Source organism: Notothenia rossii (assembly GCF_949606895.1).
Source record: "Notothenia rossii genome assembly, chromosome: 1".
NCBI classification, from domain to species: Eukaryota; Metazoa; Chordata; class Actinopteri; order Perciformes; family Nototheniidae; genus Notothenia; species Notothenia rossii.
The window spans coordinates 22,332,445-22,347,132 of NC_136912.1; the positions used below are offsets into that span (position 1 = coordinate 22,332,445).

Genomic DNA, 14,688 nt, shown 5'->3' on the forward strand with positions numbered 1-14,688 from the left:
CAAGGTGATTCCTTTAACATGCACACCTGTACCTATTTTAAATGAGCGTGCATGTACACACACACACACACACACACACACACACACACACACACACACACACACACACACACACACACACACACAGACAGAGAGGCTATGTAAGAGAATAGGTTAAGATACAATAGTCCCCTTTTGGCCCCACAAGTCAAGTTCTTCCATTCACTCCCATTCATCTACATTTTGCCCCCAGCCTCCCCCCACTTCCCCTCGCTTTGGCTGGGGGCAGAGGTCATCACAGGGCATTACCCTCACACACTCCTCCTGCCGACACACACACATAACATGATCCCGCCTTCCAGTGTTCCCATCAGTTGCACAGCTGCCACTTCTATGCTTGTAAGGTTACAGCACACATAAAAGGTTTCCTGCACAAAGGTTCATATATGATATTATTAGATGTGATATGATCTTATTAATCAAGTACATAATATCACAAAAACCTACCTGACTTTTTTAGGCAGCAGACATTTGACTTTATTGATCTTTCCTGATAGGGTTTTTTTGGGCAGCAAAAACATTGTTTTCTTATTTTTATCAGGCCTATAAAACACCGTCTTATTACTGCATAATGTAACATATTCACCCGTACTAAGAGAAAGATACAGTATAACGACAAAGTCAACATGACATAGCTGTGTGATTGTGGGTCTTGTTTATGTATTTTTCCTTCTGTGTACAAATGTTTGTACCGACAAGCATATGGGAGATTGTGTGTGAGAAGCTTGCATTATTGTGTGTTTGTGTCTGTATTTGTGTGTCCATGTCAGTTCATGCTGTTCCCCCCTGTCGCCCCGTGCTGTGTGTGTGTGTCATTATCCAGCGGGGGCTGCTCTAATGGAAGCTGTGATTAGCAATGCTGTTAATTAGACCACAGAGCCAACCGCTCAGACCTCTGCCACAGGAACACTGCAGATAAAACACACAAGCCAAACGTGACGCGGAGCCACACAATGCTTAGTGGACGCTTCAGTGAAACGTGATACAATACTTTCAATATTAATTGTGAAACACAACGTCCAGTCGTATAAAAAAACAGACCACACATGTAGCACATGGTTTAGCACGTTATGTGAGAACAAAGTGAAACAATAATGCTCCTAATGAGATAACAGAGCTTCGATTTCAACTGTAGATTCGACCACAGTTTCTGTGCTACAGACAGCAGATCACACATAGTAATGTTGGATACATTTGTGTAATTATACATGACTTATTAATTCTCGTCAATGCAATATGGCTTTATAAGAAAAGTAGATCCCTAATATACATCTTGAATTATTATAGCTTTTTTCAAATTTGTATCTAATAACACGTACTATGGCTTCGTTCCCAGTAAGACATTTCAATAAACTTCTGAAAACAATATAAGTCACTCTTGTGCTTTTCATTCTATAAAAGTCAACATTTGTGGAAAGAACAATTGTAGACCAGAATTGAGCATTATGAAATAATTATATGATGTGCTCTGTGGCCACTGTAGTCAAGGTTCCTTCCTTATTTTTGGTAATTTCTAACTGAATATCCTGAATTTCTTTAAAACTTGATGACACTATTCCTCCAAACGGGTACTATTAAACCATTTTAGGCGAACAACAATAACATTTAATTCAAGTTACCAAGCACCAGTCAAATGTTGGGGAAATATGGCATTTATGTTTATATCATGTATCAATTTAAGGAAGTTTATAATGTTCTAATGAATCTACAAATGTCTGATGGTTTTTCTTCTGCTGCATTATTTGTATACACTTTTTGCGATATTTTGAGTTTTTGATGATAATCTGGATTTTCCTCTTTTTTTATTAACTTCATATGTCAGAAAGGGATACAAAACAAGCTTAACTTTTATCCACCATGTGTTCACCCTAACATCTAGTGGAGTTTGTGATCTCTATTCACCTATACTCTGTGTGTGTGTGTGTGTGTGTGTGTGTGTGTGTGTGTGTGTGTGTGTGTGTGTGTGTGTGTGTGTGTGTGTGTGTGTGTGTGTGTGTGTGTGTGTGTGTGTGTGTGTGTGTGTGTGTGTGTGTGTGTGTGTGTGTGTGTGTTTGAGTGCATGTCAGGTCTAAAGTCTTTGTGCTCTGCTGATGGGTAAGTGGGCTGTATCCGAGCATATCAAAACGCTCAAGGTGCACCTGGGATTTATCCTGGAACCTGCTGGAATGTTTTGGGAAATTCATCAACAGTGGGAAAAGGACCCCATACTGTATGAGTGTGTGTGCGTCCGTGTGTTAGACACAGAGAGCGAGAAATAGCCCCCAGTGGCGTTCTGTCACCCCCCTTCGCTCCGACATCTGGTCCTGTCTCATTTACCGTAGGAGGCTGTCTGTGTGATTGCTTTTTAATGCCACTGACACTGCCACATACACACACACACATGCACATTTTGCACGTAAACATATACATACTGTACAAGTGAGAACCCCCAAATACACACACAAGCTCAGAACCCCCATTAACATACATACACCATTGATCCGGTATGACAGCATATATATCATCGATAGTGCATGCATAAACTGACTCCTCAGGTAACTCTCCAGTGAAGCACCGTTAGTAAACAAATAGGGCTCTCTGAATGAAGACGTTTGGTTTAGAACTCCCACATTGCATCTGCACACACACTCTTACACACATCTGTCATTGATCCGAGTTCTTCCCATCTGGGCTCTCCATGGTGGGAGAGAAGGGAGGGGGTTGTGAGGCTGGCCGCCGCAGTTATGAATGTTGTGTATATTTAAGTCCACTTGGAAAAGTTATTTCTATCAAAATGTATAAAAACGCAAGAGATGGGGTTAAAATAAATACAGTCAAGCACACACACATATTATTTTGCTCACCTTCGTCTCTCTTCCTCTTGCCCACATCGGCAGCTGAGCTGATTCCCAGAATGCCACTGATGGAGTATGAGGAGCCGGCTGAGTCGTTGGTCACTCCCGACACTTGTGTGGCCGCTACAGAAGTTGCTGCAGACAGAAACTTAGAGTAAATTCATTGGCAAATGAAAAATATAACTTTTAATGTTTATTTTGAAGCATTAAAAGTTATGTTTATGATGAGCATCATAAGGACAACATCTTAGATCATCATTCAAATGGCACTGTTTATGATAACATGATGCCACCTAACACTCGAGGGGGGAAGAAATTAACAGAGAAATTAAATATTGAATTGCTGACCCACGCAAAAACTGTTGATATTTCTGCATATGTATTGTTGATACCTTTGCAACTACATACGATATCTATTTGCTACCTCTATCCCAGCTGTTTTGTATTGTTTTTTTTTTTACTTAAATAGCAACACTCACATGTCTTTCAGTTATTTGTGACACATTCACAATCGAAGATACAGAACAAAAAACTATGAGTGAAATCCTATTTCTCTCTACTTAAACTCAACATAGAGGCACTTTAATCCTCTAAAACTTTTACTCAGCCATACAGATCCAAACAAATCCACAAAGGACCGAAGTCTGTCTGCGTTTTGCCCTTCGTTGTCTCTACCTCTAATCGTCCCCCTGGAGCAGACAAGTTCCTCGCACACAGCGACATACTTGTCACCGCTTCAGTGACAAACACACACATTGTGCAACCTCCTGACACACACACAAACACGCACACACCAACACATGCAGTCACTCATTCCTCGGTCCCTTATCTGTGCCCCTGTAAGCGGACATGGGGTTGAGTGACAGTATGGTATCCCAGGAGGGACAGAAAGGTGTGGAGACAGACATCCTAATCCTCTCTCCCAGCAGACCCCCAAACACAGAAAGACGAGACCGAAAGGGGAATAAAAAGAAACGATAAAGCAGAGGATCAAGGTCCCTTCCAGCTGTTACTCCTTCGCTAACGACAAGGAGAGTATAATGAATGCAGATCCCTCCTTTTCCCATCACTTGATTTAGCACTTCAATTATCTGATTTTCCTTTCTCTTTCTTTTCACTCTTTTTTTTATCAGACGTAACGCTTTTATTCAGCAAATCCAAATGTTCAATTTTCCGCCTGGGAGTGGGACCCATTTATCTGTGTAATCTGTAAGCGTGTGTACGTGCGGGTGTGTGTGTGTGTCTGGTTGCATCTAGGTGTGCATGCATGTGTGTATGAATGTGTGCCTGCTAAATGTGTGCAAAGGCAGGAGTCAGGGAGCAGTGTGTGTGAAATTAATTTAGATTAATAGACAATGTGTGATTATGAAGATATGAGATACACCGAAACACAATCCACTGCAGGGCAAAGAGAGGAGGAGAGGGAGAGAAGCTTTCCGATGTATTTGTTCTAAGATATTCATAGAGGAAAAGGAAATGTTTCAGTCATAGCTGTAATAGATATACTGCAATGAGGAGCCAAACCATGTTTAAGGAGGAGATTCAAGGGTCTTTTGATCAAGAATATTAAATTCCCTCTTTAGTGACAGAAACATTTTTTTTTTTTACCTATACACTTTAATGTCCTCGCGATCTACTTTACGATGGAATTATCCCACGAACCGGCATTTAGCTGTGAAACCATGTTTGTGATCATTCGGTTGAACACAAACTCATTTAGGAATAGTAAGAAAACAGTTACAGTAAACGAGATCAGTCATAATCCAATATCTGCCTTACAGCTTTTATCATTTTTATATTATTATGTGATTCAGAGGCACATATTCCAAAGCAAATGTGCAATTGATCAAATCCAACATGTGGAAAAATGTGGCCTTCGTAGCCTCTGAGTGGACCTCAGGGTAGTTACTTCAAGTCAAATTTATAAATCCAGCACTGCTGTAATTTAAACATTTTTGCTTCATAGGCATTTCAGAATTATGATATCCATTAGGAGACTTATCAATGATTATGATGATTGTTTTATGTGCAATAAGCTGGACGCCTCTTTTGTATGATCCTCTGTTACTGATTCTACTTTTTTCTACTCAACTGTTCAACTCTTCACTTTATACTCAACAACAACAAGATAACAAATGTATGAAATGGTTACCCCAAACCATCACATACATTAAATAATGTTTACAGTAATAAGCAATACATTAACCACTTGTAAATTAACTAGCTTCCCTTTCAGACTGTTCATTTTGGGACATCTTGATCGAAACATTCAAGCAAAGACATTTGTGGCACACATTTCACACCGTGAGTTAGGGTTCAGAATCTCAATACGTTGCTTTGTTCCACATACGGCACACCAGCTCCTGAGGGAATCATACAAAAACGGCCGTGCTGTAAAATTTGCTTTGACAGTTTGAAACAGGATTTCTTAAAGCATCAGACCTACCTAAGTTGTGAGCCGACATTGAGCCCGTTTGGCCGGGCGGCTGCTGAACCTTTGTCCGAATGATCCTGTAGGAGGAGAGAGGAGATATTAGCGTGTGTGTGTGTGTGTGTGTGTGTGTTTGTGTGTGTGTGTGTGTGTGTGTGTGTTGTGTGTGTGTGTGTGTGTGTGTGTGTGTGTGTGTGTGTGTGTGTGTGTGTGTGTGTGTGTGTGTGTGTGTGTGTGTATGTGTGTGTGTGTGTGTGTGTGTGTGTGTGTATGTATGTGTGTGTGTGTGTGTGTGTGTGTGTGTGTGTGTGTGTGTGTGTGTGTGTGTGTGTGTGTGTGTGTGTGTGTGTGTGTGTGAGAGGATTCTGAGTGACAGAGAGAACATGACCATCGTGGGAGCTAAACTGCGTGTGTGTGTGTGTGTGTGTGTGTGTGTGTGTGTGTGTGTGTGTGTTTGTGTGCGTGTGTGTGTGTGTGTGTGTGTGTGTGTGTATGTGTGTGTGTGTGTGTGTGTGTGTGTGTGTGTGTGTGTGTGTGTGTGTGTGTGTGTGTGTGTGTGTGTGTGTGTGTGTGTGTGTGTGTGTGTGTTTGTGTGTGTGTGTGGTGGCAGGCTGACATGGCAGAGGGGCCTCACACTTCCTGCTTGGCTGCTCATGCAAGTCTTTTCTTCCTCTTTCCTTCCCTTTCTTTTCCTTTCCTCCCCTTTTCCTCTCCTCTCATGTTGTCTCATTTCCTTTCCTTTTCCTTTCTTTCCTTCCCTTTTGTATCTGTTGCTCTCCTTTCTCTCGCACACCTTCCTTTCCTTTTGTCTGCCTCTTTTGCTCACTCCTTCTCTCTCTTATTTCACTATCCCTGCCTCTCTCTCTGGCTCTATGCTCAGGGGAAAGGGTTGTCATTGTACCATCGTGTTGAACCACTGAGCTGCAGCCACTTCATACATATGGAGACCGGGGCCTCTTTGCCATTCTCTTTCCTCTCCCGGACACACACACACGCACACACACACACACACACACACACACACACACACACACACACACACACACACACACACACACACACACACACACACACGCATAAAACACTGTATTATTTTTGCTCTGAGCTCTACCTTCTTTCAGTACCTGTTGCTGTGAGTTGATCCTCAAAAACACACACACATGTACTCAGACAGTAGTACCTGTTGATGGAGCTGACACTGGGGACGCTGTCGTTGTCACACACTCTCTCGGCCAGCAGCCTGTCCCGGATCTCCCAGGCAAACATGGTGGGGTTTTGGCGTTTGTAATCGGCGATCTTGTCGACCACTTTGGGAGTAGCAACCTTTGGTTTGGATCCCCCGATTACCCCGGGGCGGATGCTGCCCGTTTCATAGTACCTGCCAATCAAAGCGCAGAAGATGCTCGCGTTGGTCATGATGGACAACACAAGAAGGTTGTTGTTTCTTTAGAAGTGTAGGAAATAATCTGTTAGAAGGTTAACATTTATAAATTCTGAATCTTTTACAGCTAGTTGATTGAGTTGATTTTATTATAAAAAAGGCAATATCACAATTGTAACCATTATGCCATGGTGCAACAGAATGTCTTTTCATACTCTTTATCACAAATGAGACTGCACATTTGATGAAAACAATGTATAAATATGTTCTCTCTATGTTTTAACCATGTATACTGTTTACTAAGAACATTATTCTGGATCTTTTGAACACAACTTTCTCTTAGAATTATACAAGTTGTATTAGTATAACTTGATAATACTCCTAAGAAGATATTGCTTGGACAGCATACAGTTGGTTAACAACAGCGTTTTTTTTGGCTAACATCAGTCTAACAGGAGCAAATTTTTTGCATTTCTTCCTCAGATTTAGATTTAGTGCAATCTTGTCACTTTACTCCTCGTGGTGTGGAGTTTGTTGCACCCAGTCTCAACTCTTCCCTATATGCCTTCTCAGTAAAAGAACGACCTTCCCACTGCTGTCAGGGCTTCCTTCTGGCTTGAATTCAAAATGATTTTAAAACACTTCACGTATCTCTGGCCTGTCCCCCTCACCCTCCTCCTCTATTTGCACCTGATCTTGAAAAAGATGAACCTTCAGGCTCGTGGTGTTTTATTTCTTGAAGGATAGGTTGGTCCACATTCTCACTGTCCTTACTGACAAAGAGAAGTGAGCTGATTGATGGTATGCAAAATACACAGAGCTTGTCCTGTGCAAATATGCCTTTTTTGTTAATTCAACTGAGACTAATATGACTCTGATTTAAAAAAATCAAGTGATTATCTTCCAAAGTCAGAGTATTTGCAGTGAGAAATTCCCCTGTTGTTGACAGTTTATCCTTCAACTGGAGTCATATTTCTTCCGAAACATAAAGAGAATTTGCTCTAAAAAGACGAACACTTTGAAAGATATTTGCTAGATTTGTTTAACTCTGAAACTGCTGTGTATTTCTATTAGCTATAATTAAATGTCACAGTGTTTTTTTTGCTGAGAACAAGGAATGTGGATTGTGTCACCCACCTCTTATATTCACAAGGTTTCAGTGTGGACAGGAGAATGAACTAAAGTGGCCAATAATGTGTTAATGTATTGAGATATTCTTAAAAGAAACGTAAACCTTCAATAATTTGTAATATTAATTCTAAATGTGATGGAGAAAAGACAGAACTTTTTTTTTTACAATTGCGATATCCATTAACTCTGAACACTTGATTGCTATATTGTATATTTATAGCCTGTCCTTAATACTTTGACTGATAGCTGGCCACATTAAGGATTATTGTAAACCCAATGGTATTGGACTCCATTGGTATTTGTCTCTGCTGTTAGCTCTATTTGAACTCTTTAGTTTGATTGTCTTTTTCATATCGGTTCCTCTCTAAGATTGCATTTGTAGGCAACTGTTTATGCTGCTGCTTTGCTACTATAGAAAAGAAGACTTTCTCCAGGCACTCCGCTCATTGGTAAACTCATATAGTTCTCACCAGGGCGAAAGAGTAAAAACTGTTTACATCTGGTACACAAGGTACAGATAAAGAGAAGACAAGTATAGTAATCATAATGTTAAAGTCAATAGTTAATCATATTACCAAAAATTGAAACCATACAATGGATGACGAGGGTTTTCTGGACTCACTGCATGCAACCTTGTTATCGTTGTCAGTGATTTAATTTTAGTAAAAATAAAACCCTCACTACAAGTTGTTTGTAATGATGCCCGACGTCATCAGAACAAACTGTTGATAACAGTGATCGATGTGATTCCAAAGATATTGATGATGGCTGACTGTTGTTTGTTGTGTCTTTGGCAATTTCAAATTGTGACACAGAGGTAGGAAGAGGGTGGCTGTGATACCAAACACACACACATACACACACAAATACAAACACAAACACACATGCACAGATTCAGGCGTTTCGTATCCACCATGGCTATTTCATGAATGTATTTGCATGCAGAAGGGGCATGGGGGCAGGGGGGGGGGGGCAGCAAATGCGCTGCAGCTCGCAGAAAAAGGGGGGATGCTGTGTGTGGATGCAAGCTGTCAGTCAGTCTTAAACCTGCTCTCCCCCTTTTTCTCTTTCTCCCTATCTCTCTCTCCACCGCTGTACCGTAGAGTTATCCCTTCCGTGAAGATGTGTGTTCCTTTAAATGTGCGTTTGCTTGTCTCTCTTTTTCTGTGTGTGAGTTGCACAATTTGACTATTCACAGCTGGAGTATAAACACAGCTAAAGGAAAAAACAATCTATTTCCAAATTGAAAACTATTTAAATTATTCACAGCTGAATCATTGGTGAATAAACGAGCATGGTTATTGATATCCGCACAAACGATGAGCTAATACACACACACACACACACACACACACACACACACACACACACACACACACACACACACACACACACACACACACACACACACACACTCACACACACACACACACACACACACACACACACACACACACACACACACACACACACACACACACACACACACACAGAGTGGTGGAGTTGGTGTTTTTGTTCTGCTGGCACCAGAGAGACAGAGAGGAGAGGATAAAACAACCCTCCCTCCCTCCTTCCATCCCTCGATCCCCTCTCCTCCCCCCTCACGGTAACGCTTCAGTGAGTTGAACGGCCAGGAAGGGGGAGAGAGAGGGAGAGAGAGAGGAAGACAGAGAGAGAAAGAGAGGCAGGGGAGAACAATGAGCAACACATTTTTTTGATATAGCTGAGGGTCGCTGTAGCTAATCCTTCCCCTCCGTCCCCTCAAATGGTCTCTCTGTCTTTTTGCTTTTTCCTGCACTCTTCTTCTTTAACACGCTTTTCCCCATTTTGATTATGTTCCTTGTTCTTGTCATTCTCCCTTTTCTCCATTTCCCTCTGTCTTTTTCCCCTTTTTTGGGGTGCAGAAATATGGTGCCACTTTCATTTTGATGCAAATTCCAAAAAGTGATGAATCTTTTCCCTTTTGTCCCTCTTTCTTCTCCGGGGGACGGAACGAGCAGGGATTTACTCTTGAATTTAGCCTTGAAAAGGCAGAGATGAAGAGAACAGGGGGTGAGCAGAGACCAGAGACACAGACATATTGAGAGGGGTCGTATTAGAAATATAGGATACCGAGAGGGGAGAGGAAGGTCAAAAGGCACAAAAGACGCAAGCTTTAAAACAACGACACTTTAAATGCAGCTTGTGCAAGAAATGGCAGAATGGACACTAAATGAGTTGGTGTGACCTTACAGGAGCTTCAGTTTGACACATGCTAAGCCAAAGCCGAACGTAAAGCCTGTGTATTGATTCATAAAACTCAGCAGGATAACCTCAAATTGAACCAGATACTTCTAGCTGTAATGTTTCATACATAGACATTTAAATATTTTCATTTTGGTTACAAGATGGCGTCAAACCAGGATCCCCTTAGTCAACCGCCAAGGCCGTGCCAGGTCACACAACCACTCTGTCACACTGTTGAGTGTGTGAAAAGGGTGTGAATGCTTAGCCATCATACGGCTGTGGGTGATTGTGTGTCCTTTACCTGCCCAGTATCTTGCTGACACATCCGTGGCTCACTCGTAGCTGGCGTGAGATGTCACAGGGCCGGACCCCTTGGTGGGCAAGTTCCACGATTCGCTGCCGAACTACATCTGGGAGGGGCCTGCCGTTCACAAACACGCCTCCAAGCTGGTTCACCCCGCCATGTCCTAGACATGAGGAAGACAAAATATACAGTTTAAAATTAATACAAAAAAGGTCTATGATGAGGAAATATTATGGCTGCCTATACATTATACTGAGGGTCCAGGCACTGAATTGAGACAAAGATAAAGTAATTTAAATGTGAGTGACCAAATGAAGGTTGATGAGGCAATGAGGAGACAAGGAGCTTAGAGATCTAACCAACTTATGTTTTAGCTATATGCAATGGATACAAACTAGTGATCCACAAAAGACACTTATTAAAACATCCTAATTTACTCAATTGTTATGTCCTCAATTTTGATGTTACCATTATTGTATAAGATGTTTGGTTGTGATATATTAACTTCAGCAGTCCTACACTTTCTGGTCTAGGATCCAACAAGTACTGGAGTGAATTTATTATCTCAAATACTTAAAGTTTTCTTCTGCGCCTGATTGTTCTTGCTCAGCAAATTGGATCTAGTGTGACAATTACAAAATGCAAACTTCGCCCATTTTCACCCGGGTCAGAGTGAGCTAAGATCTTAAGTCAATAAGGGGATTTCAATTAATTATTGACCAACGCCGTGCGCAGGCCCCTCATTGAAGGATACCACTTATATTCCCCTGAGAGATTAAAGTATATGAGGAAAACAAATGAAAGAGAATAGGACTGCTTTACACTATAATACTCTAGAAACTTAACCCTTTACATGATTCTGTTTGTGCTACTGTTACTATTACATTTAGAAGGTAAGAGTTTCCTTTTAATTCATCAGACAAAATTCAGTTTTAATTGACAAATGTAAATGGCTGCCGCAGCAAAAGAGCAGGTAATTGGAGAAAACTATAACCAGGGATTTGGAATCCATCTAGTTTATAAGTCTGAACGTAACTGAAAAAGTCCCAAGGTAAGGTCCCAAAGATGCAAGCAGAAACCAGAAAAAAAATCATTACATTTGACTAAGGCAATTCATTGAGTATCAAACATATTAACAATGAATTTGCTGTCAATCGAGTTATCGATTACGTAACCAAATCATTTTCTCTTTCCTGGAGCCTATCCCAGCATGCACCGGAGAAGAAGCAGTGTGGACGGGTCGGCAGTCTGAGGCAAGCACAAACACACCAACACCTCAAACTCTCCACTGAAAGGCTCAGGCCAGCCAGGTCACAAACTGCAGCCTGTCTAGCTCTGTGCTAACCAATGTATGAGCTACATACGTTTGTATTTTTAAACACATATATAAATAAAAATACAGTCAAGACTCTCTCTCCTGCTTCTCAATACTGTATATGTATATATCTTACCGGAGGCAGAGTAGAAATCAACCAGATTTTTTTCTACCCCATAATCCACTCCCTTTTGTATTACCATAGTGATTACGTCTTTAGGGGAAACACACACACGCACGCACGCACGCACGCACGCACGCACGCACGCACGCACACACACACACACACACACACACACACACACACACACACACACACACACACACAAACACACACACACTCACACACTAATCCTAGCTGTGGGGGTAATAGATTTTAAACACATTACCCCAGCAGGAATACCCCCTGAACCACAAAGCTGTCCCCTGAACCTGTCCCTCTGTCCTCTTCTCCCCTCCAACAGCATAAAATAAAGAAACAAACACACACACATACACACACACACACACACACACACACACACACACACACACACACACACACACACACACACACACACACACACACACATGCAGTCTCTTCCATCTCAAATATAAATAGATCCAAACATGGAGGATAAATACAGAAATGTGAAGGCTACAGTCTCATTCTGTGAATTCAAACAAAGCTATTTCCAAACAGCTCAGGCGGGCGGCCACTCTCTTCCTTACTACTTTATTTTTTTAGGATAGAAGAAGCCTCATTATGCAGATGCCTGCTGTGGACAGCACAATGTGAAAAGCAATCGCTCTTTACAAAACACACCAATATCTTGACAGTCATATTTATGCAATGTCAATGAAAGCTGGCCTAACCCGAGGCTAAATTGGCATGAAATGCAATAACCAGCATTACCTCTTAAGACAATAGAGTCACATGAGTTGTAGTAAAAGCATATGAAAGTTATTATCAAATAAACTTAATATCTAATTCATTTAAAGATGTGTAATTGTAGGGTGTAATTGTTCAGTTGTGTGTTGGCATGGCTGTGGTGGCACAGGGGCATTCAATTGGCTCACTAAAATCATTGTATTCACCATGCAGGAATATTACTCAGCTTATTGTTTCAGTTTGTCAAGTCCTGAACAAAAGGATCTCATGATGTTGTCAATCATCCCATCTTGGGATTGAACACTTTATCAGAGACACTACTTTAAGGGAGACACTGGCATTATGACCTTATAGTTTGTGTTGACCGGTTAACAGAGTAATTGATGTTGATTCACTGATGTTTGAAATTACATTTGAAACATATCTGTAAGAATGGTGTTCTGGTACTGTCCCACATATGTGTTGGTTCCCAGTTAGTGAGTGAACCTGCTGGTGTTTTTAATTTAAAATGTGAGCAGGTACTACTCTAATTCTGGGTCAGTTAGGTCAGGGTGAAGAGTCAAGTCAAATGTGTAAACAATAATGGCCCAACGTCACAGTTATTATGTTAACCAGTCCTCAAATCTGTCTCAAAGCTCTTTACAATGTCTACAGCAGAACACACGCTCTACCATTAGGTCCTCATTTCAGTGAATGTACTGGGAGGCACCCCACCAAACCCCACTGTCTTTTATCCTGTTTTAGAAACATATATTTTTAGACGTGTATTTAATTGAAAGTTGATATATAAGAAGTCCCCATTTGGACTGGTTGTCGTTCATGGTCAGCGCCTAAAGCTTAGCCCACCTTAACCCCACCATTGTTGAACATGTTTGTTGTGTCCCTTTTGATTTTTCTGAAAATGATGAATGTAATGTCCCACTGGGATAGGGTACAGAGCGAAAACTCACACACACTTTCCCTTTCCTTAAAGCTAGACAAGCCTGCTGACCTACATGGACACATTGAAGTCCTTCACACACACTCTCTCACTCTCTGTGTTTTGTATAGCTGTGTAAAGGCATTATTCCCTCCTCTCTTTATTATTATGTCCTGAAACCCTTCGATGAATAAAAGCACAGTTTTTGCGAGGACGTTTATAGAAGCCCAATGTGCTTCGTCCTCCTCCCTACAGGTATCTGCAGAAAAGACTCTCCCCCTCTCTCTCTCCCTCTCTTTCTCAGATAAGAGTAAATGAAATGGTTCCTTTCACCCTTCCTATCTGGGCCAGGGCATGAAATACGCCTTGCTTTGTAAAGAGATGGAGAGGAATGACTTGTGACCTACAAAACCTCCAGATAACTATTTATTCACTTATCTGTGTATTTACTGTTGGCATTAGACGTTCAGACTCTCACTATTCTTGAGGTAGTTTGTGGGGATTATGTGTTAGAAATGTATTTTGCGAGCCTATAAATACTGATAGGACAAAACGCAATACATTTCACGTCCTATAAAGGCATTTGTTTATCGGATACTGTCGCATAATTCTCTAAATGTGTAGCATTTTAAAGACTCCGCCATGTAAGCATAGTATTAGCCTTCGGAAATGACCTGCTACAGGCAGATCAACTTTGATCTTGCAGTTTTTTTTATCATTATAAAATGAAAATAGACAGAAATTATTTTGTAATTGGAGAGGAATCTATCCCTTTTTTGTGGACAAATGCTTAAAATTATATGTATTAATAGGTCACAAGGAATCAGGACAGATGTCACCTCACAGCTGTGTGAGTTTAGGGACAGAGGTCCAGTAATTCATCACACTGACCAACCAAATGAACCACTTGCTCCCAGAAATTCAATCAACATTGGCATGCTCCTGAGGTTTTGTTGCAAATGAGATACAAAGATTCTGCCAAATTAGCAGCTTTTGGCTTTTAAAGGTCTTTCTTTAAAAGCTGAACCTATACTGTCTCTAGAGGGGGAAGTGTTGGCACAGACAGCAGCTTCATTTTCATCCCGGCGAAACGGAATCAGAGAGGGAAAGACAGCTAGGGGACCAGGGGTCATTATGCAGCCCTGTTGTGATTTATTTATTTACTCTTTATAGGAGCTGACTTTAAAACCCAGCACTTCCTTAAATGTCTGATTGATTCACTGTTTCCGGGAGGAAA

General features: G+C 41.2%; 1 protein-coding gene across 4 annotated transcripts in view; it reads right to left on the reverse strand.

The window, feature by feature from the left end:
• Nucleotides 1-14,688, reverse strand: part of pax5 (paired box 5) — a 58,410-nt gene that overhangs the window by 33,687 nt on the left and 10,035 nt on the right. For all 4 annotated transcript variants that reach the window (XM_079679626.1, XM_079679624.1, XM_079679627.1 and 1 more), the window contains exons 2-5: nt 10,344-10,509; nt 6,485-6,682; nt 5,320-5,384; nt 2,883-3,008 (exon numbers count right to left, since the gene is read on the reverse strand). In XM_079679626.1, coding sequence (XP_079535752.1) covers nt 2,883-3,008; nt 5,320-5,384; nt 6,485-6,682; nt 10,344-10,509 — 555 coding nt within the window. The remainder of the gene's footprint in view (nt 1-2,882; nt 3,009-5,319; nt 5,385-6,484; nt 6,683-10,343; nt 10,510-14,688) is intronic.